Genomic DNA, 22517 nt, shown 5'->3' on the forward strand with positions numbered 1-22517 from the left:
GGAGGATGCGGCATGCTCAGGTACAGAGTACTAGCTGCGGCGGCTGAGAGATCATGCGCGCGAGGACCCCTGTGGGAGGGCAGTAAGCACCTGGCCAAACTCTCGGCTGAACCTTATCTGAGATGATGGATGGCCATCTCGACTCATCCGCAACCACGTCCGAGGACCAAGGTTTGCCACACCCGCCTCAAACTCTCTGTATCCCCGGGTTGGAGCTGTTCACAGTTACACGGTTGAAATGGTGTAAGTTTCTGCGATGGCTTCTTCTGGAGCTCATGGCGACCCTTGAATTCAGGGACTGGCTACCTGCCATTCCAGCCTACTCGCTGGCCCCTCTGCAGCTACTCCAGGGCCGGAACGGGCGGCCTGCAGATCCCGGGGGAAGGTCAGATGGACGAGCAGGTTGTCGCACGTGCCTGGAAGCCGAACTGGTCCTCCACACGCACCATGATGCCGGCCCTGAGTCAACGACGAGGCAAAGAGGAACCCGATATCTCTACGAGGAATGACTCGAGAACCGCATCTAGGTCAGGAATCAAAGCCCCCTATGACGACCTTTCTTGACGATCCCGCCCATTCAAAGGGGACTGTGCTGTAGAAGAAGGGACCCCTAAATCCAAACCAACACACGGACCAAGAAGCATCCTCTACACCGCACCTACGCGTGCAGTGGTGAATCTCAAGATCTTCGTATCCTCGCCTACTGCAGAGAACAGGGGTAGACACGTAGACATACCCACCTGGCAGAAGCACAAGCTTGTTACAGGATCAGAGTTTTTGAGTCGCTTTACTTTCCAACGGCCAGTTCAGTCACAAATGTATGGTCTACTATCCACTCTGGTAGATGTAACTCTACAGTTCGAATCTTCTTGGGCGTCAACCTTTTAAGTCCTGTACGCCAAGCGCCGAGCACAAGTCCATATAAAACTCATGGTGAACCAAGTTGCTCATTTCTTCATTCATTCCCTAAACCTTCCCAATATCACAGTATGACCGGCCAAAGGAACACAATTCACTAGAGGATATCTCCCTCCTCCTAAATGTCCAGAACCGCAACCCGCCGTCGTCTATCTACCAAAATACCATCCATGAAGCCACTCGGAAAATCTGCCGAAAGCTGGCCTCAGTAAGCCATAGTCAATCTGGAACACCGACCACCACGGGTACGGCCTGCGGAGTACGGCCCCTCTGACGTATGCCGCCGTGATATGAGCGTTCGCAGCCTTCCATATCCTCCTCTCCTCGTACACGGCGATGAGTATCGTGATGAACCATAAGCCTACGATCCACGCCACAATCTGCCAGATCCCCAACATCGAAATTCCGATAGGGATGGGGCGTATCACGTTCCGCTGCGCCACATATCGCAGATTGAGGTATAAGGCATATTCCCATAACAGTCGCAGCATCGACCATAAGACCCAAAAGAAGTCACGAATCTTTAGCAGTGGGAGGAGCAGCAAGTCCCAAAACAGTGTCAGGATCGTCATCATCGGGTCTCGAGGTGCCCGCCTACGGCCTGGCAAATCACCATGGGCCCGGGGTGGTATTCCTGGGACGCCAACCGGAGGGGGGCCTGCGTTTCCTCTTGGTCCTCCCACCGGCACCGCAGGGGCGCCAGGTCCGCGTCCAGGAAGAGGGTCTGTGTTTGCTCTGTTTCTTGCCCCAGGGGCAACAATGCCAGCCGCCGACGCGAAGACGTCCCTCAGACCCTCGGCAAGGCTCATGGGCGCCTCGGCTGGTGGAGGCTCTCGTTGCCCGGCCATGTTTCTACAAGTGTAGAAAGCGACCTGTGGCCCTCCAGCCGCAGGAGGATTGCCATATGCGCCCCTGCCACAGCAGGGGCATCTCGCGCTACGTGCGCCACCAGATATTGCCAGCACCGGGGCCTCCAACTGCGCATCCGAGGCTGAGGCGCCAGGTTGGCCGCCGTCCGCTCCCGCCGGGTACGGTGTGCCTGGCCGATCAGCGTCGTCCTCTTCAGTGATGGTGAGTGCGGACAAATCGAGTGGATCGGGCCTCCTCCTGCCGTTGTTTTGGTCTCCCGTGGTCCCGTCGTCTGCAAACCTCACACTGCGGTTGCTACTAGCCCTGGACCTCGACGACCCCGACCTCGACGACCCCGCCGCAGACGGCGGCGGGTTCCCCAGAGCGAGATCGCACGTGCAGCCACAGGTTGGCAGCTCACCCAGATCCGGGGGGAAACGGAATGTTGGGACGCAGTCGCCGCAAGGTTCGTTAGGGTGTGTGGCCAACCATTCGGGAATCACGCGGAGAGGCGCGGGATTCGCAGCCTCTGGTTGTCCATCGGACGCCCCTGACTGCCTCGCCGACGCCCAAGATTGGCTGCTAGAAGCATTTGATTGCCTCTCGGACGCACTCGATTGCCTTCCGGACGCCTCTAATTGCCTCCCAGAAGCACTTGGTTGCCCACTCACAGCACTTGATTGTCCACTGCCTTGAGCCTCTAGCTCGTCAGCCAAATTCATGGTAGGCGTGTCTAGATTTCCGTGCGAGCCCGATCGGCTTCCCGAATCGGCACTGGATGGCTGTCTTTGGCGGTTACCTCCGAATAAGTTGGCAAACAGTCCACTGTTTCGTTGGCTGGGAGGAGAAGCTCTCGCAGCTTCGAGCGCGTCGACCCGCGCCTGGAGCCGGTTCTCGCTCTCCCTGGCTTCATTTCTCTCGCCGGCGACGGTGCGGAGCTGGAGTAGAAGCCCGGCCCTGGACAGCTGAGCGTTGACCGACCATGGCGGCGTGGCGGCATCCGCAGGCTCAGGTTCGAGGCCGGCCCTTTCTTGAAGCCGCCGCATCAGACCCTCGTGCCTTACCATGTCGGCGAAAATGGTCCTGAGGTCCTCAAAGGCCTGTTCGCGCGCTGGTGATCTGGGTGGCGATCCCGTCTGCGATCTGGGTCGAGTGGAATGCGCGGATTCTTGAGACTCGCTTTGAGATGGCGACGGCGGCACCGGAGCTTGTGCTACTGGTGGATCGGCTGAGACGCCGCCTCCCTCTACAAGATCACGATAGTAGTCCAACTCGGTTTGAAGATCTTGGATTTGTCTTCGGTGTTCGGCCCGAAGGTTATTCGCTTCAGCCTGGCCACGCCTGAGTTCTGTCTCGTGTGTCTCTGCAGTTGCAGCCGCCTCATCTTCGAGCTCAGCCACGCGGTCTGCGTTGTCCAAACGTCGCTGCTCTGTGGCCAGAACGATGTCTACGAGTTGTTCCCTCGTGTTCCTCATCAACGCTCTGCGCTCCATTGGAGCGGGTTCCGGCTGCGACGATTGTGACCCGAACGATCGCGTGCTTGAGGCGCCTCTCTGGCGGCCTTGTGTATTCGCACTGTCAATGAGATCCACTATATTATTGGCCGTCCTGTCCAGAAAAGCCGTCTCGTCGACGAGTGCATTGTTCACTGTGTCCCTAGTCGCGTGTCCTCTTCTCCGCACTTCCTGGAGAATTTGAGCCTGGATAACATCCGGAACGTTTGCCCCAGCCCTTGCGAGGACATCCCTCATGCTCGCCACTCCCTCATCTGCCATGACGTCCAGAGTGCTGGTGCCTATCTGGAATCTCCACTCCCTTATCCTGTCACGGCCTTCGTCCCATGACGTGAAATTTGTCGCGACTCCCCGGGTCCTGATTATTTCATATATACCGAGCAAGGAGCGGTTACGTCTGGTGAGCTCCCACTGCGGGTCGAAGGGAGTGGTAGGTAAGCTGTCTGCGTTGTCATCTGCGCCCGCGGAAAAGGGATGGCCCCGTGCTCCGATGGGGGTGGGGGTGTTCTCTCCTACGGCTTCGAAATCGCCAGCCTCAGTATTGACTGAGAGCCCCGTATTAGCGCGCGTCTGTCGGGAGCCAGCTTCGGGTCTCTGTGAGGAAGGTCCTGCACTCCCTTGTGAACTACTGCCTTGACTGTTGAGCCTACTACGGGAGGGGCCAACAAGGCCGGGAGTCGATAATACGGTAGATGGGGTTGCTGTCTCCTCTATGAAGGAACCAGGCCGAGACCGAGTTGATCCTGCCGGGTTGGAGGAAGTCGGGGTCACATTGCCTGTGCTGCCACCCGCGGTTGTGGAAGATTGTCGGGACCTGGGTGTGGGTGTACCACCGATCCATCTGGTCAAACTTGACATGAAGCCACCGGGGCGTGATGGTGTTTCAGGCCCGGACTGAGATGGCGAAGGTGTTTGTTCCGCGCTGGTGTCCGACCCTTGTGGTCGCGCTCGTCTTGGAGGCACTGGGGTAGCCTCTGGATCATCTACCTGTTGCGGGCCCACGGTCGCACTTATATCTTGCGTGCCTCCATCGTCCGAGTCTCGTTGTCCGGCCGCCGCTGGCTCAGAGGACGGCCCACCGCCATTGTCCGGCCTAGATTGAGTTGCTGTTCCGCCCAATCTTCCTGGCTCTTCTGCTGTGCTTTCATCTGTCTGGTTTTGAAGCGTGTCCGATGTTATCTCAGCAGATGGTGGCGCGTTGCCGTCACCATCATCTCCGCCTGTATTCGACATGGCTGGTAGAAATTGTGCTCGAAGTACCAGGAGATTGTTCCTGTAAGTCTTCTGGGACAGTGCGCTCGTAGACTACTCTCCTAGCATTCAACAGAGCAGTCTTGATAATACGAACCGCGACACTTCCTCCGTGCTCCGTTGACCAAACACCCTCTTATGCCGCTACATCCTTCCATTGTCCCATATGCATTAAGTCGCAAGTTTTGTGATAAAGAAACTCTCCCAAAGCAGTGAATTGAAGGTCGCTGGACGAAAACGGCGAGGCGTTTGGGTGAGAAGATGGAAATGAGGACCGGCGGCTTTGTGTTGTGATCATGAACGCAAAGGCGCGCCGCGGCCGCAACAAGCCATTGTCAACGGATCCGGATGTCGTTTGGCCACCAACTCGGGAAATCACTCCACGCAGCTCACTGCACGTTGAAATGATGGGTTTTCCCTTGCGTCAAGCTCTGTATGGCTTTCTTTGTTGCATTTTTTCTGGCTTCGAGCCTATATGCCATGATGCGTAGCCCATAACCATAATCGCTACCACGGACCGGGTAGCGCAGGTACGCAGCGCTCCTCTTGTGGATAAGCTCCCAACAACAGATCACTCCCGAAACAACTCCCCCGGATGCTTTTGTGGCCGTCTGACCAAGTCCTCCATAAACGCCGAACGCCATTTGCCCCGAACCCGGTAGCCTTTCCCGCTTCATGCTCTACAAGTTCAAAAATGTGATAGGTGTGGCTTTTCTTGCTCGGCTAGCTGTACCAGCCTCGCGCTCCAGGGCCCTGTGTCTGCGCCTCCTGTCTGTGTTCAATAATGGGCTCTCTGATGTTGAAGGCCTGTATCAAATCTCTCCACGTTGGCATGTCAATCGACATTATTGCTTGTCGCTTCATGGTCCCGTGTGTGGACACTGCGTTTGAAGGCTGTCCCTTCTCGCCGGCGCTGGAAGGGCCTAATTGCTGTCAGCCACACACACATACAAAGGCGGTCGTTAAGTTCCACACTCACAAAGAGACGGCAGCCCATTCTCCTCATAATGCACTTCCACCATTCCCTCGCGAATCAAGAAGCTCACGTAGAACATGTTCTCCACTGTCTGCCCGAAAGACCTGGGATTGATGCAGAATCGCACCAGATCGATGTTACCTGTTTCAGTAATGCCCAAGATGTCCATTGCCCGTTCCATCTGCTCGCCATCTATGCTATCGTCGTCTTGCATTTTCTGCAGTTCTTGGATCGCCGTGTCCCTCACAGACTTGAGCTGTTTCAGGATCTTGTTGCAAATAGCAGTGAGGTCATTTTCGTTCTTTGCCAGGTCCTCAGTATTCAGGACTTCAGGTCGGACCTCCTGCAGGTCGCGTACCCGCAAGGGCGCCGTCCTTGTGACCAGCTTGCGGACTTTCTTCTGCACTGACAAGGGCCCAAGCAAGAAGCCCGACAGTGCCGGCCTCCGTACATTTGGTATGCAGGCATACCGCCCAAGGTGCGCCCAGTCCATCATATCACCACCCTCCTCATCGTCCGAGGCGTCATCGTCGGATCCAATCGCACCTCGCTGCGCACCGCGCCGACGGTTGCGCTGTGTATGCGTCAATTCCTCGTTCTCGTCATCCGCTATGCCGGCGCCTCGACGCATGTACGTGATGCACTTGGAGACAAACTCGTCCGTGTCGATGCCATTCCCCAGGTTCCCGGCAGTTAGTTTCTGCAGCTTGCGACTCTGGAGGTCGACAAGCGTGACGAGTGCTTTTGAGTCGATGGCGGCCTCGTTGGTCTGTTTAATGTTCTTGTTGATTTCCTCGAGCCGTGCGAGCGCGTCGAAGACTTTTGTGGAGCCGACCTGCATGTAAGCCTCTGCATTCTCATGCATGTCTTTCTCGAGGTTGCGGATGCTCTGCTGGATCTCGCGGCGCTCCTCGAGCGACTGCTCTGGGTCATATTTGCTAGCATCTTCGTCAACCTCCATGATTGATATGTTGATAAGTGAGAGGGGCCACGGGTTGACCAGGAGAGCCAAAACCAAGTGAACGCAGGACAAGGCTGAGGCGTAGGGGTGATAGAGGTGGAAGATCAGAGAGTTGGACCCTGACGCGACTGATTAGATGGGAGACGCGTTAGGTCCTAAAGTGCTATGGGTACAGCGGAGCGTGGGGTAGGTTCTGACGCCGACCAGGTACTACCCTGTCTTGCGGGGCCGTTGTCAGGTATGATAACGGCTTATCGAGAGCTTGTGTTAGCGCTGCCTGCCGCTACCACCCCTGTGCTGTAGGCATGCTGCAGCTGTCCATGCGGTGATGATCTCACTGGCAAGACGGAGCACATTGTGTGTTTTCCACATTGACCATTAAACACGACCTTCTCGTCAACTCGCCTCGGCTATGATCCCGTTCCTCAGCTGAATACGGAAGCATCTGGCTTCTGTTCACGGCCATTTCGCAACTGTTAGCCCATGTCAAGTCGAGAGATCGAACTATGGAGCCCTTCTCTTTTGCGAGTTCCGAGGCAGTCCACTATCCCGTCAAAGTCCGCATGTAAGGACAAGCTCCACACTGGCAAGATGGCTTATTGACTGTCATCATATCGGAGTGGTACTAATTTATTTTAGAATCAACCTCGAAGGCGATGAGACTCCTTATCTCTTCTCCACGCTCCTCGAGAAGCCGGAGCTTCGTCATATTGGGTCCAACACAAGCCCTCACTCGGACCTCTATGTCACGGTGCAAGTCTGGGCAGGCTCGAAGCCCCTGACCGTTCCGGTACAGACAGCATACAAAGCTTTCAGGACGGAACGGAAATGGAACGAATGGCTGACACTGCCGATCAACTACTCCAACCTGCCAATCAACTCGTGCCTCGCCGTCACAGTATGGGATCTGTCGCCAACCGGGGGCAACAACGCCCAGGGACATGCAATACCTTTCGGCGGGACCACCTTGCCCCTATTCGACAAGGACAACCAGCTCCATAAAGGCCGGCAAAAATGTCATGTTCACAGACACAAGCTTGCCGACGGCAATGACAACACGAATACACCTGCAGTGGTAGGGAAAAAGAAGACGGGAAGGAAAGGCGAGGTTGTCGTGGTCGATAAGGACGCTGAAGAGATGGACCGTATGGAGATACTCTTCAAGAAACACGAAATGGGCGAGATAGCAAAGGTGGACTGGCTCGATCAGCTTGTCTTCCGCGGCTTCGAGAAGCGCAACCTGCAGGTTGCGAAAGCGTCCGTCAAGGACTTGGAGCGACAGCGAGCACACAAAGGCGCGGCTGGAGACAGTAATGAAAGTGACGCAAAAGATGTGGAACTAGATGTAGACTCTAGTCCTGGTCCGTCCAAGTTCACGCTCAACGTGGAGCTTCCTCGTTTCGACTTCCCAGTCGTCTTTGCCGACCACGAGTATGCTCCGCCACCAATATCCTCGCTACAACACCTCTCCGGCTCGCAGTCCAACATTCAGCTCAAACCGCCCCCGGAAGTCATGTACGGCCCCGGTATTGACGGAGTGGGTGTATCAGATGGAGTGGGTAGTCGACTCGTTCGCGTATATGACCCAGAGGTCGGTCAGAGAGACAACCCAGCCGAGAGCAAGCACAGGCGGCTCGTCCGAAGCCAACACAGGCACGGTATATTGGACAAAGATCTCAAGCCGAACGCGAAGACGCGGGACGAGCTCAACAATATCATGGAGTACTCCCCAACACAACCATTGTCCCCTGAGGAAAAGGATCTCATATGGAAATTCCGGTATCACTTGAACCGCGACAAGCGAGCACTTACCAAATTTGTCAAGTCCGTCAACTGGCAAGACCAGAGCGAAGCAAAACAAGCCGTCCAGGTCCTCGGAAGGTGGACAGATATCGACGTGGACGATGCTTTGGAACTGCTCGGCCCGACATTCGACAATGCCACTGTGCGAGCGTATGCAGTCAGACGATTACACAAGGCGGACGATGACGAGCTTCTGCTCTACCTTCTCCAGTTGTGCCAGGCCCTCAAGTTCGAGCAGATATCTCCCGAGTCTGACCAGGAAGTCACGCAAGATTCATCATTGGCCCGATTCCTGATATCCCGAGCGGTCAGCAACTTCATACTCGGCAATTACTTTTACTGGTACCTCATGGTGGAATGCGATGATGTTAGCGACGACCAAACACCTGAAATCCGGAAGATGTTCCAAAAAGTGGCCTTCGACTTCATGGCTGAACTCGAAAAGCGCTCTGACGGGAAGGAAAAGAGGAAAATGCTTTTGCGGCAAGCCGAATGGATCGCGATTCTATCGAGAATATCCATCGAGATCAAGGAATCGAACGAGTCAATACCTCGAAGGATAGACCGAGTGAAGCATTTCCTGGCTGATCCCAAGAACGAGCTGATAACTATAGATCCACCCTTGCCATTACCGCTCGATCCGTCCGTCAAGATCGTGGGCGTTGCGCCGCAGGAAACGGTCGTTTTCAAGTCATCCCTCCACCCTATCAAAGTGTCCTTCAAGACCACCACAGGGCAGAACTACCCCATCATCTTCAAGACGGGAGACGATTTGCGGCAGGATCAGCTGGTCATTCAGATCATCACGCTTATGGACCAACTTCTCCAAAAAGAAAACCTGGACCTTAAGCTTACCCCTTATAAGATCCTCGCTACAAGCACCAGCGCGGGTCTGTCCCAGTTCGTCCCGTCGATGCCCTTCCAGAACATTGTTACCAAATACAAGAACGCCCCCGTTCTCGCCTATCTCAAGCAGAATAACCCCGACGACAAGGCGCCCCTCGGCCTAAGAAAAGAGACTTTGGACACGTTTGTGAGATCGTGCGCCGGATACTGCGTCATCACGTACATCCTGGGCGTCGGTGACCGACATTTAGACAACCTCCTCCTCGCTCCTGATGGTCATTTCTTTCACGCTGATTTCGGCTTCATCCTGGGCCGCGACCCGAAGCCCTTTGCGCCAGCTATGAAGATCTCGAAGGAGATGGTCGAAGCCATGGGAGGCACAAACAGCGACCAGTACCGCCAGTTCACACAATACTGCTACCTAGCGTATGCTGCGCTGCGGAAGTCGAGCAACCTGATCCTCAACCTGTTCAGCCTGATGGTCGACGCGAACATTCCAGACATCAAGCTCGAGCCGGACAAGGCGGTCGTCAAGGTCAAGGAGAGGCTGCAGCTGGAGCTCAACGAGGAGAATGCGCTGCGTCATTTGGCGAGGGTGATTGACGATAATCTCTATGCGTATGCGCCGGTGATGATAGATCGTTTGCATGCCATGACACAGGCATTCAGAGCCTAACGGGAACCTCCGATCTCTTTAAAGCAGCCTGGGGTCAAGCCGAAATTGGCGGTAGGGGAACCGGATGCCAATGGATTGTGGGCTTGTCTTGCTCTTGCTATTTACAATTTTATCTGCGTTGATACCCACGTGAGCAGAAATATAGTGCAGCCTTTTTGGCTTCTGTGATTGCACTTGCTCTCTTTGTCATTCTCCTTGTTCCACCCTGGTGATTTCCGACTCGTCGGACCGTGAAGGCCATCGTGTGCTATCACGCGTCACCAAACACGAAGACGCCCTTGCCGGCTCTGAAACCCTGCAGTGTGCCCTGGACCGCCTCCCTGAGCGTCGCCTCCTCGGTCTGCCAGTTCCACTCGACCTCCTGCACGGGGGCGTCCCTGAACTTGCCCTCCCTGATCAAACCCAATATCTCATCGACGGTACTCTTCTTGCCCGCCCGGTCGGCGTTGGCCCACCGGCTCAGCCAGAAGCCGTGGAACCGCAGGTCCTTGAAGATGAGTAGGCCCGTGGGCAGCATGACGGGCTGCTTGGACATGGCGCCGTAGGTGACGAGGGTGCCACTCTCACTGAGACACTTGGCCATTGCGGTGGCGGACTTGCCGCCGACGCAGTTGAGGCCCAGTGTCACGGGGTCTTTGCCGCCGCGGGTGAACTCGTCGCGCAGGCGGGCGGTGAAGCTCCGGTCGAGGAACTCTGCCTCGGTGACGACGGCGGTGGCGCCCAGGTCGAGCAGCTCGCGGCGCAGCTGCTCGGTGGCGGTCTGGTCCTCGCGCTCGCGGATGACGTTGATGCTGCGCAGGCCCCACAGCCTGCCGAGCTGGATGGCGGCGCGCCCCACGCCGCTGTTGGCGCCGTTCTGGATGAACCAGGCGCCCCCCGCGGCCGACGAGTCCGTCTGGAAGGCCCTGACGGACTGGCCGATCAGGTCGACATAGTCGCGCAGCATGCGGTAGGCGCTGCACGGGTTCACCGACACGGTGGCCACTTGGATGGGGTCCAGGCCGGTCTTGTCGACTTTCAGCAGGGCCGCGTCGGCGTTCTCGACCAGGGCGTGGGTGCGCCACGTGCCGAAGCCGGTCGAGGCCGGGATGCACCAGTCGCCCTTTTGCAGGCCCGACACGGCCGAGCCGACCGAGAGCACCTCGAGGCAGCCCTCGTTGCCGGGGATGGAGGAGGGCTCGGAGGTGCCGATGGATTTGTCGTAGGACGGCTTGGCGCCGTAGGTGCCCTGGACCGTGTTCACATCTGCCGGGTTTACGGGCGCGGCCAGGGTGCGGACGAGGACGGAGTGGGATGGGATTTGCGGGGAGATGGAGTGGTTGTGTAGTCTGCCGGGGAAGTCAGCGGATGTGTCGAATGGACAGGTAAAGGGCTTGAGTTGGGGCAGACGTACCTCAGGACATCGGAGGGCTCGCCTGGCTTAGAGAAGACGAGGGCTTTGGCCTGGGTGTAGCCATAAGGGCCGGACTTGTGACGGACGGAGGCGGCGCCGAGGGGTCGGGAACTGCTCCTGCATGAGCCGGCGGCTCGCGGGCGCAAGAATGTGAAGTTCAAGCAGCGAGCCGGTCTGATCGTGGCCATTGTGAAACGCTCAGAAGATTGTCTCTTGATGGCGGCTCCAGATCGGTCCTCTAGTGTTCAGATTAGGGAACCTGGGGGGGATGCTGGGTTGTTGGGATGTTGGGTAGCTAACGGTAGCTATCTACTATCTACTATCTAGGTGCAGACGGAGCTCCGTTGAGGCTCCCGGGGAAACGGCAGCATGACGTCGATCCGCTGCAATGGAGCTCTCATACTGCATGTGGCGGCCAAGTAGCCAGGTACCTATAGTACTCTGCAGCTAGGTACACAGCTACCCCCTGCTTCCTTTCGTCCTCACTTCGAGATTGGTCCTAACCCTGACACGAAAACTTACTCCCAACCATAGAACAGACTCCAGTACTCTGAGTGAGAGCATCCCATATTATACACGATAATCAACGACTTTTCAACGCATCGCTGCTGGCTTGGTTTGATCATTTTGGATCTCACATCTCTAATCTATAATTCTTCGTTATCAACTTGTGATAAATCTCTGGTCGGCTGGAGTGATCTAAAAGAGACTGTACGGGGAACGACTCGACATCTCGTCTGGCCTTAGAGTTCGACCGCACGCAAGTCTCTTGGTCGGTCGCGAGAGTATGTCACGGTGAATGCAGGATTTACATTCTGCTCCCGCAGGATTCATTGCCAGGATTGGTCGAGAACGATAGAAGATGGCAGTATCATTAGCGGAAAAAGCTGCGACCGCAGCCAAAGCCGCCTTCTCGTCCGCCACCGTCAAATCCTCAACTCCCTTCACCCCCCGGCAAACATTTGATGTCTCCACTTCAATAGTCCGCTCATACTTCCTCGGACATCATCATGCCGCTTTGTCGCGCATGCGCCGCATCCTGTCCAACGTCGGACTGGTCATCGAATGCCGGGACATTCGTGTCCCTCTATCATCCTGGAACCCTCTCCTGGAATCCTCGCTCATGTACGGCAATTCCATGAACTTTGGCCGAGGTGGTGACAAAGGCTTCGTATCTGGTGGCCCGGGTGGGCCCTGCCGCGCACGTATCATCGTATATACACACCGGGATCTTTTGCCACCTGCTGAGGTAGGCAGGATATCGACGATCCTGAGAGACTTCCACAAGCAACACGGGGCGGGCAACACTTCATTAGTGTTTCATGGCGCTACAAACAGGATCAAAGACACCAGGGAGCTCTTGGAGGAAATCAAGCACGTATCACAAAATAACGACACCATCACGGGCCTCCGAGCGTTGGTGGTTGGCATGCCCAACGCAGGAAAGTCAACACTCCTCAACCGCCTTCGGTCACATGGCCAGGCGATACAAGGTCGTGCTTCGAAAGTCGCCAAGACGGGCGCTGAGCCGGGCGTCACAAGGAAACTTGGCTCGCCGGTGCGGATCATTGCGGGGGATGACAACTCGGAGGGCGTGTTTGTCCTGGACACACCCGGGGTGTTCGTCCCGTACGTGCCGGACGCCGAAGCCATGCTGAAGCTCACGCTCGTTGGCTGCGTCAAGGATGGGCTCATCTCGTGGGTCACCGTCGCCGACTACCTCCTCTTCCACCTCAACCGATTTGACCCGACAGGGAAGGTGTACGCTGAGTTTTGCGAGGAGCCGACAAACGATGTCCATGAGTTCCTCAGAGGCGTGGCTAGGCGCACGGGGAAGCTAGTGAAGGGCGATGAGGAGTTCTTGGAAGGCGCCGCGGACTGGGTGGTCAGGAGGTGGAGAAACGGGAGGCTGGGGCAATTTGCCCTGGACGAGGTCAGCTGGAACAGTCTCGAGACGGCAAAGAAGCTGAGCTTGGAGCCACCGTTGAGTATGAACCAGGCAAGGAAGCGAGAGAAGGAGGCGAGGAAGGACAGGGCGCTGGCGAAGCATGCCCAGAAGTAAGACTGGCTGACTAGACGATCGTAAGAAGTGCGAAAGAAATGATACCCTGCTCCCCGGCTCTCATGAATCATCTCATCAAGCTTCAGACTTGACAGTTATCTGTGTATCCGTCCTATGATATGCAGGCTTGGACTGCAGGGTAGGAGCACAAAGTCTGGCGATGAAGTCTTCACGATTTTTTACTGTGACCACGATGGCATCAAAGCCACTGGCGCATTCACAAGCCTACTTGCAAAGAAGAGTCCGCCCCGGGGCACGCCATGACAATCTTCACCGAGCTCTAATTTGGAAACTCGCATGTAATGAACGGCCTAACCATAATTACTCATGAGAACCAAAGGGGCCAAGGAAGTCATGCCCAGGCACAGGCAGTGCCAGTCTATCTCACAAGACACGAAATGTTCATTCGCAATTGACTTTTCTATACGTCATCAGACTGAGGCTCGTCCCACAAAGTGTTGTCCCGCGGATTGTTATTCCATTAGAGATCTCTGACTGGGGGCGCTTGCCAGTTACACGGGGATATTTGTGATGTCTAGGAGCTGTCACGACATTCTTTGGACCTTACAGTGTTTGAGACACTATGAATGTATCTGTAGCTATAAGCTAGTGGAATAAAATCATATACGACGAGACGTACCCTGCATCGCTCACCTACGTACCTCCCTACTCTGGGTATCAGCGTTCAACGTGCTGTGAAATATCTCAGCCTCCATCACCTCAGTCATTGGTGACATGTACTGAGGCTAGTACAAAAGTTTTGACCCACGGAGACATCCTGCCATAATCTGTGAAGGACGGCAGGGGAAAGTCTTCGGGATTGAACGCCGGCATTATGCAATAATTCGTACATCAAGACCACCATGGTCCGTCCACACCCACACGACGCCATGGAGTTGCCTTCCAAAACACAACCATCAACCCTATTATAAAATTGAAACCGTCAAAACGCTTTGCGAATCAAGTAGAAATCGGGGAATCGTCGAATTCAGGAAGCGAACTCCTGCTGCCATTTGACCAAGTCAGTCGACAGACGAGCCATCATCTCCATGGACGAAAGCTCCTTGAAGTCTTTTTGTGCACCCATCGCATGAGCGGTCGAGTTAGATTCGCCAGAAGTGAGTTCCGGCGCCTTTCTCTGTCCTGAACGGGCCCCATTCCCGGCACTCTGCGGAGCCACGCCCTCGCCCGTCTTGGGACTGTCGTTGTTGGGCGGTGTTGTTTCTCCTGCCATCTCAACCTGTGTTCTGGATATGTAGTCTAGCATTGCGCTGGCCTTCCGCTTCATGTCAGTCATGGACACCTTGCTATTAAATCCGCCCTTAGCCCGCGAGTGTGGCTTATGTGAGGCCTCGCCCGGTTTTCCATGATGTGTGTGTCCAGCGTCGTGTCCCTGCACATCTCTAGATTGAGAGCGCGCTGGAGAAGTCTCGTCGCGTACGTCTCGATCCTTGGTGTATTGATTTCTCCCTTTGCCTTTCTTGGCTTGGGGCCGTTTTGGTTTGGAGGAGCTTTGGACGGGTGTGTGTGTTGGTGGCGTGTCGGGTGTTGGTTGTGACGAAGGTGGTGCCTCAACTGTGGAAGTCGTCTCCGCCTTGCTCTCACTCGCTACTGTCGCTGTCGCCGTCGCCTTCTCGCCTGCCGTCCGGCTGGCTGCCGTCCGAGTTGCCAGGGGCAGTTCCTCCGAGGGGTCTGAATCTGTATCCACTTGAGCCTCCAGCCCCTTCACAAGAATCGTAGATGCGGGTGTGCTACCATCAGCTCGTCGGCGTTCCGCTCGACCGCTACGCTTCTTTGCTGCTTCAGCCCTTTGGCGCTCGCGTTCCTCCCGCTCCTTCTCCTTGTGCTGACCCTGATTGCGGGTCACCAGGTTTCGGGACTTCTTCGATCCGCTTCTGTTTGCAGCCTCCTCTGAGTCCTCGAGGGCATCCGGTTGCTCATTGTCGTCTTCTGCTGGCGAGGGGGACTTCGACTTTGTCCGTTGTCTCTTGCCAATATCCGGCTTCCTGCAAAAGCCTCTGTCAGTCGCTCACAATACTACTAGGCGGGAAGTCACATACTCCTCGCTATCGTCACGGCCACGTTTGGATCTCCTGCTACCACTAGTACTCTCAATGGCACTGTCTGCGCCGACGACCTCCTTACTAGCCTCGATGGCGAGACGAAGCTGCTCTTCCTCATCATAAGCCGCATCTCTACTGTTCATGGTAGACCTTCTCTTGGACGCCTGTGTGATCGACGACTGCCGACCACTTCTCGTTTCCCTCTCTTTGCTGTCTTTCTCCTTCGGAGATCGTGATCGCGTGGTGGACTTTCGGAGGTTAGGAAGGATGGGGAAATAGTGCGAGTAGCGTTGTCTGAAGGTCATGGAGTCAGATTCATCGAAAGCAGCACAGTGACCAGAAAACCGATTGACGCTCAAGCACCCGGGCACGAATGATGATGTGCAATGCTGGCACTGCAGCGTCTTCGCACACTGGGCCGCGAGACGCTGGAGAAGGGAAGAAAGCTTACCCATTGCTAGCTATGTGTACCTTGTGAAGGTCTTTCCTGCATTCCTCACAGTAGTATTCATCAGGCGTCGTGTCTTCACTCATAATTCCGACGCAGGCGCCGTGCTGCCAGACATTACAGACATCACACTGCACGAACAGCCCAGCCACGTCATCATTAATTTCGGATGGCAGCAGGGGCTCGACGTCAATTGAGTCTTTGGGGCCATGTTTCTTATCATCATCAACTGGCGGCGGGCCCGGGTAGTCGTCGAAGCCACAGACGCAGCGAACGGCGCCGTCGTCCTCCTCCAGCAACTCGTCGGGGTCGCCGGCCATCTCGATGGTGTCGCGATGTGGAAGTGGTTTGTCGCGTTCGTCTTCTTGTCCTTGTCCTTGACCACGGGTGCGACGCCGCCTGGTGGGCAGATCGTCGGTGCTCGCCACAGACTCGTCGGGCGGCTCGTCAGAAAGACTGGGAGTAGACTTCTGAGGGGAGTCTGTCTTGTTGACCGATCTGGTGTTCCGCTCGGGACGACCTGAGAGACTCGAGGATGTGGACGAGTGATGTGATTGCGACTGGGATTGCGATTGTGACTGTACTGTTCTTGCACGTGAACTCCGTCTCGGTGGAGAGTTCCCTGCCATTGCTTGCCGCGAGGGCTGAGTGGGAGAGAAGCGAGAGGCGGGAGGGGAATGGTGCGACGCGCAAAAAGCTGGACCTCGTCTCTCCAATGAAAGACTAGCAGCCGCGTGTAGAAGGAGAGGAAGAGAGAGAGAGGGAGTCGACAGATAGAAGGGCCCGTTCGGGAGCTTGGCAGGAACGGGAAGAACGAAGACAATTGTCGAGTAGCGAAGGGGGGAAGGGTGAAGTCGAGCTTCGTGGTGGGTGGCAGTAGCGTCGGAGTCTAGTTCGAGGGAGGGAAGGACGGGACGAGGGAGGTTTGCTCGAGCAAGTGGGCAACCATGACTGAGAGAAGACTGTAAGGAGGATCCAAGAGCGTCGACCACCAGGAGGGCTGAACAGAGCAGCGGGACGAGGGGAGAGAGAGGCAGAATTGGTAGGCGAAGTGGTTCAGGACCGGAGTGGAAGATGGACGAGTGGGAAAATCCAAACCCAATAATGCTGAGCAAGAGGGCAGCGCAGCGCAGCGCAAAGCACCAAGCAGCTCGCATCGGGCCAAAGCCAATGTGCCGGAGGTACCCTTGCTGCATGTACAATACCTGGCTCTCTTTTGTGGGCGGGGTCTGCTAGGCAGGACTCTCTGCGGCGGGGCGTCACCGCGCAGAACCAAGGTCTCGGCCTAACAGCACACACCGCGGCGGCCGGTTCACCACCTGCACATGGAAGGGTTCGCTCCGTTCACCAAGGAAACCCGACCTCTTGTCGGTACAGGAAGCCATTGTGAGGGACGAAAAGTACGAGCGACGAGTACACAAGATGACAAGATGAATAAAGTGTCAATTGGTGAGCAAGTCTCGTTGTCGGCGCAGGGAGTTCGGTCAAGACTCGATTGACCTCTGCGGATGAGCGTTGCGTTTCTGATAATGTGGATGTGGATGTGGACGTGGATGTACGTGTGGATGTGGGTGAGGATTAAGGAGCTGGCTGGAGTGAGTCTTGTCGTCTTTGGGGGAAAGATGGATGAGTGCGACTGGCTGATGATTGATTGTTTGATTGATCGATTGATTGGATTGAATGAGTCTGAGACCCATGGATGGGCGACACGAGTGAGGTCAGTGAGCCGATGACAGAATTGGAGGGGGTTTGTCCACAAGAAAACGGGCCTGTGAGTACAGTAGGGTGAGCTCCCATAGCCTTGGGTGCGGAGTGGATTCATCACAACCCCTCGTGTCAACCAAGCAGTAAAGCAATCCAGCAATCGTCAAGCAGTCAGTCAGTCAAGACTGCTGCCAGACTGCCCAGACCGAGGTGAGCTGTCCCGACAGCCCGACAGCTCAGCATACCTGCACACCTGCATATCTGCCCTGCCCCAGCCAGGCTTAGGTAAGCCACCTAGCTCAGACCTGACACCCAGTGCCACAGGTCCGATTATCATTGACCCGTTCCACATGGAGAATTCCCGTGTGTGCCAGTCTATGCGTTTTAGGGAGAGCCCCCCCAATTCCCGACTGACCACATTGTGCTGCACCCTGCATCCAGCAATCTGTATTTCACACAAAGTCCTAGCCCAGGTTCAAGTTGGGGAGAGCATCGACGTTGCCCGAGCCTCCTCCCTCGTTTTGTTGCATCAATACCCTTTGCCTGCATGCTTCTTCGTCTTCGTTGATTCTCTGCTTGCCGCGACACTCTGTCAGTCGTCATCCTCGCTTGGCCCCCGGCCCCCGACAAGCGGGCAGTCGACCATCCTAAGAAGCAAACCCTCGTTCTGGGCCCCAACAAAGGTGTGTGTGGACTCCGGTCTTGCTCTGTTTGTGCAACAGCCTTTCAATACAGCAACGACAATGTCATCAGGCATGCGGCGACCAAGGGGTCGACGGCAGCTGCTCTTCGCCCAGGCCCTGGTCCTCTCTGCGCTTGGGCGATGACTCCGCCGCGGGGGGCGACCACTGAGTAGAGGTAGTATGGGGACGGTGGGGAGCTTGCTTCCTGGCCCGTTATCCTCGCACCACTGCAGCTAACTTGGCCAGTCGAGAGCATCTGTTGGACAATTCGGGGTGTTAATTCTGTTGCCCTTTTGAAAATCAGTTTCTGATGACCGTCTCTTTGGGCAGGCAAGAGGGCCGCGATACCAAACCTAACTCCACAAGCGAGCTGGCGACAACGGTGCCGCCACCACCCACTTCCTCCACCCTAGAGCCCCTCTCCCCTCGATTTGCTGTTTTGCGATCGCCGAACACCCACGAATAAGACAGAAGGCTAGGAGAAGATCAATTCGTTCAGAGCTGGATCTTGCGGTTGCTTGGAGAACGATTTGGAGGCTCCGTCTTGTAAGGCCGTAAACGGTCGGTCAGTACCTGGTTGCCTTGCCCTGCCTTGCCCTGCCCTGCCTCGTTCACTCTTTCCCTCCCATGGCACTTTTCACCTGGTCCCGTGGGGAACCAGTCCTCTCCATCCACCTGCCATTCTCAAAGTTCCCCCTCCTTCGCGACTCAAGGTCAATACACCATCATGCCCCTCTCACCGACCTCGGACAAGGTCGTCGGCGGTTTGGTGGGCGACCCAGCGCGCGACTCCATCACAGAGGGGTTGTTGGAGGGGCAGCAATATGGGATTTTCACCTTCATCCACAATATTTGTCTTATCACCTTCACGTTTATCTGCCTATTCTCAGGCCTGTACGTTGGGCTAATGCTTTGTGGTTGTGTTTTTCATCACGTAGGCCACGACAAAAATATGGCTTCGGACACTGTACCTTCTACTCCTGTCTACCATAACGAACGCTCAGACCGACCCATTCGACCACTCCCCAAACGTCGTCTGCGCGAGCGTCTATCACCCGAGGTCGCTGATTCGATCGAGTACCCACCCGCACGCCAATCGGCGCCTGCTCTGTTCTCATACCCATGTAACCTTAAAGGAGGGCTGTCGGAGGAAGAGTCGAATTCCGGCACCCGAGACCCTCGTTCAGATTTCTCGGGTCGTCACACGCCTCGCAGGAATGGAGCAAGTGCTACGTCTGAGCTGGACGAGGCATCAACTAGAAGAGCTGTCGTGGCCCGCCCCCCAACGGAATCTCTGGGTCGCTCGCCGCGATTGCTGCAGAAATCCGATACGATGCGGCAGGTTCATGCGCCGCAGCCTCCGCCCTCGGCAGCGTCTTCGGCCGACGGGTATGACTCCTTCGAGAATACAAACAACAAAAAGAAGAGGAAGATCCCTACAGCGGGGGAGATGAACGGGGCGCATGGACTTAGCGATCACGGATTGAACGATAACCACACCGTATCCCCAGGCCTGGCGGCAATACCAGACAGGCCAGGAGAGAATGGGAACTCGACATCAGTGCCTTACTACGGATCGGGGAGTTTTATGTCTGCCGGTCAAAACGTCTCTGGTCCCGGTAGGGGCCGATTTGGGAGGGCGAGAAACGGCAGGAGCCCGTTGCAGACTCTCTCAGATGCTAGCGGCAACTGGTTGGGCCGGAATTCCAAGAATCGTCCAGGCCCCTGGTCCCCAACAGGTAAGTCTCGAGATGCGATCTGAGTTTCGTTCGAAAAAAGCTCGTCTTGTCTCGGTCAACTCCAAGAAACACGACTTGTTTCGTTTGCCAACTGTGAAGTCAAACTGACATTGTCTTTGTCTTCAAGCCCAAAGCACCGGCATTATTTCTAACGCGATTGCCAACGCAGAAAAACTCCCAGCTCTGGAAGGCCAGGAGAACACCAGCCTTCTCCAACAGCAGCAGTCGGTCAAGACGACCCCAGCGACGACGCAGTTTACCTTCACATGCGACTCTCAAGTTCCGGGTACTCTAGCCTGGCCAGGCTCTGACCCCAAGATGTCAGGCTCAGCTGCAATGGATTACAATCAAGCAGCAGCAGGAAGCTACTCGCACTCGCGTGCTGGTCAACCCCACCAGCCTGCGGGCGCCCCGGCCATTCATGGCCAAGACGGCCCGCCTTCGGACAGTAGTTTACGGGGCGAAGCTCCTCGGTCTATGACTCTTGAACGGAAGAACCGACGTCGGGCGGCCAGAGACTTGCATTTCCAGGCCAGAAAGCGTCGCGAAGGAACAGCGAGGCAGAACTTCCTTAACCCGCCCAAGCTCGAGGACCAGTGGATCTGTGAATTCTGCGAGTACGAGCGTATCTTTGGCTATCCGCCAGTGGCTCTGATTCGACAATACGAGATCAAGGACAGGAAGATTCGCCAGCAAGAGGAGGAGCGACGGCGGGTATGGGAGAAGGCCAAGGCGAGAAGTCGCAAGGGTAAGAAGAGCAAGGCGCCATCCAAGAACACTGCAAACAACAACAGCAATGGAAATGGCAGTAACATGCACAGTCACACGAATGACGGGCATGCAGCACCATCCATGAACCATACGCAAAGTCAAGATACGCAGAGCGATGTTTTCGACGATGAAGAGTACGATGGAGAGGAAAACTACGAGCTCGACCCAAGCCAGCGACCGGCTGATTTCGGTCGTGCTCATAACGCACATCCTGGCACAGCCGAACATGACCGCGGCGGCGGTGCAGGCGGCAGAGGGACTATAGGAGCAGAAGCGGTGCGCTTCGAGGGAGAACGGCCAAAAGTCTAACAACCTCTGTTCCCCCAACCCTCCGTTGGAAGGAACCGGGGATATGAAGGGACCGCCGTCGCCGGTTTCCCTTGGTGACCGGGACTTTACCCAACAGGCAGAAGCTGTGAAGAGTCCATCAGAGCCTGCCTACTCACGGCTACCATGCTACGAGCGCGAGCAATGGTGTCTCACTGGATGGACAAAAAAACCAACCAACAGATTCTCGCTCACCTCTGGTATACATTCTTGGCGATAGGGGATCTTGGCGATAGGGAGCGGGCGTGGGGTCACTTTGGGACGGAAGCGTTGCGAGTCGGCGCCCCGACGATGCTACATAACACCCCTCCACTGCACATGATACAACAAAATTCTCAAAAAACCAAACCATGGCACTATCTGCCCTTAGAGTGAGGGTGTTGGGGCACAGGACAACGGAACTTCCAGGTTGTAAGAGGAGTGGAGGTCTTATGAACGGAAGACGCACTCGAGAAGGATTCCCGAGCCTGCGGATCCGATCCTCGCCCTACACCAAACATACCCAGATCGTGGATAGAATAAATGTACGAGTTGTTGCCTCGGGGCGATGAGCCAGTTGGCAAGTGAATATGCCGTCCTGCCGTGCCGTGCTGGTCTGTCTGCACAACAGCAATTTGATAGACGATATGGGCCTTTCTTCTGATAGAGTGATGCAATGTCGTTGACCCGATGAGTAATCAGACAGGTGGGTCAAACTTACGTACATTACGGTTCGGTCGCGCTTGCGCAGCGTATAGTACCAGCCGTACCGCGCCCCCGGACACAAGCTATGACGTATGGCCCCTCCAAGCTTGTCTAGTGCACAGAGCAAAAGAGAAGAGGTAAGCCGAAAAGAGTCCAGCCCAGACCAAAAGAGTTTGGGGAGTCGCCCCGATGTCACCCTCTCTCAGTGTAGCAGCCTGAGCAGTCCATGGGTGAGTAAATTGGCAGTCCATAGATCAGGCGTCAGACAATCTAAAAACGCAAATCAATGAAAACTCGGGCGGGAAGGGCGGTATTGATGGGCAGGCGTGGCAAGGCTAGAGGGTGGGACGTGTCAAGCGGCGTTCAAGCACAGAACTGTAGTCTACATGGGTGCATGGTTTCCCGTGCGAAAGACCAGGCATGCTCGTGGATGTCAACCGGCGCATCCGTCTGCCAGAGTGTACCGAGCTCTTGGAGTCGAGCAGTTGAGACCCGTTTCGAGTCCACCGACCAACGAGCTTGAGGGCGGCCGCGGATTGAAACAGCTGCTCGGCTTGGGCCCAAAATAGTGTCTCCCTCGGTCTCAGACCACGATGTGTCACGGTAGTAATAAAATATACAATTGTCAGCCTCGTTGGACGAGAGAATGGTGTTCTTGGTGGGACAATCCGTGCCATCAACGCCGTCATTTCAACAATTCTCTTCTTACTGGGTCATCTTACTTGCGGTTCATGACCCACCTTGATTTGGCCTGTGCTGTATCCTACGTGTAAATGTGCTATTGCTCTATGGTTTAGAGGAGGAGAACAGACCGGCAGAGGGCGTTGGTCGGTTCTCGATCAATCCCTG

General features: G+C 55.9%; 7 protein-coding genes across 7 annotated transcripts; 3 read left to right on the forward strand and 4 right to left on the reverse strand.

Annotated features, from left to right (window-relative positions):
• Positions 1 to 1067: 1067 nt before the first annotated feature.
• Positions 1068 to 4514, reverse strand: J7T55_011509 (uncharacterized protein; the record flags this gene model as incomplete). Its single annotated transcript, XM_053135257.1, has 1 exon — positions 1068 to 4514. The coding sequence occupies one exon, from the start codon at positions 4512 to 4514 to the stop codon at positions 1068 to 1070; it is 3447 nt and encodes a 1148-aa protein (XP_052999316.1).
• Positions 4515 to 5255: 741 nt separating this feature from the next.
• J7T55_011510 (uncharacterized protein) lies at positions 5256 to 6469 on the reverse strand (the record flags this gene model as incomplete). The annotated part of the gene is made up of 2 exons (XM_053135268.1): positions 5256 to 5455; positions 5512 to 6469. The coding sequence occupies 2 exons, from the start codon at positions 6467 to 6469 to the stop codon at positions 5256 to 5258; spliced, it is 1158 nt and encodes a 385-aa protein (XP_052999317.1).
• A 506-nt stretch (positions 6470 to 6975) lies between these two features.
• On the forward strand, positions 6976 to 9794 carry J7T55_011511 (phosphatidylinositol 3; the record flags this gene model as incomplete). Its single annotated transcript, XM_053135279.1, has 2 exons — positions 6976 to 7034; positions 7109 to 9794. The coding sequence occupies 2 exons, from the start codon at positions 6976 to 6978 to the stop codon at positions 9792 to 9794; spliced, it is 2745 nt and encodes a 914-aa protein (XP_052999318.1).
• Positions 9795 to 10044: 250 nt separating this feature from the next.
• On the reverse strand, positions 10045 to 11375 carry J7T55_011512 (trans-2-enoyl-CoA reductase; the record flags this gene model as incomplete). The annotated part of the gene is made up of 2 exons (XM_053135290.1): positions 10045 to 11122; positions 11188 to 11375. 2 exons carry the CDS (start codon positions 11373 to 11375, stop codon positions 10045 to 10047), a joined length of 1266 nt encoding a protein of 421 aa, XP_052999319.1.
• Positions 11376 to 12049: 674 nt separating this feature from the next.
• J7T55_011513 (mitochondrial GTPase) lies at positions 12050 to 13249 on the forward strand (the record flags this gene model as incomplete). Its single annotated transcript, XM_053135301.1, has 1 exon — positions 12050 to 13249. The coding sequence occupies one exon, from the start codon at positions 12050 to 12052 to the stop codon at positions 13247 to 13249; it is 1200 nt and encodes a 399-aa protein (XP_052999320.1).
• A 988-nt stretch (positions 13250 to 14237) lies between these two features.
• On the reverse strand, positions 14238 to 16389 carry J7T55_011514 (PHD-finger domain-containing protein; the record flags this gene model as incomplete). Its single annotated transcript, XM_053135313.1, has 3 exons — positions 14238 to 15255; positions 15310 to 15606; positions 15764 to 16389. The coding sequence occupies 3 exons, from the start codon at positions 16387 to 16389 to the stop codon at positions 14238 to 14240; spliced, it is 1941 nt and encodes a 646-aa protein (XP_052999321.1).
• Positions 16390 to 18874: 2485 nt separating this feature from the next.
• J7T55_011515 (uncharacterized protein) lies at positions 18875 to 20966 on the forward strand (the record flags this gene model as incomplete). The annotated part of the gene is made up of 2 exons (XM_053135324.1): positions 18875 to 19886; positions 20014 to 20966. 2 exons carry the CDS (start codon positions 18875 to 18877, stop codon positions 20964 to 20966), a joined length of 1965 nt encoding a protein of 654 aa, XP_052999322.1.
• Between the last annotated feature and the right edge of the window lie 1551 nt (positions 20967 to 22517).

The sequence above is a fragment of the Diaporthe amygdali genome (assembly GCF_026229845.1).
Source record: "Diaporthe amygdali strain CAA958 chromosome Unknown NODE_2_length_3802984_cov_64_841326, whole genome shotgun sequence".
Taxonomy (NCBI): domain Eukaryota; kingdom Fungi; phylum Ascomycota; class Sordariomycetes; order Diaporthales; family Diaporthaceae; genus Diaporthe; species Diaporthe amygdali.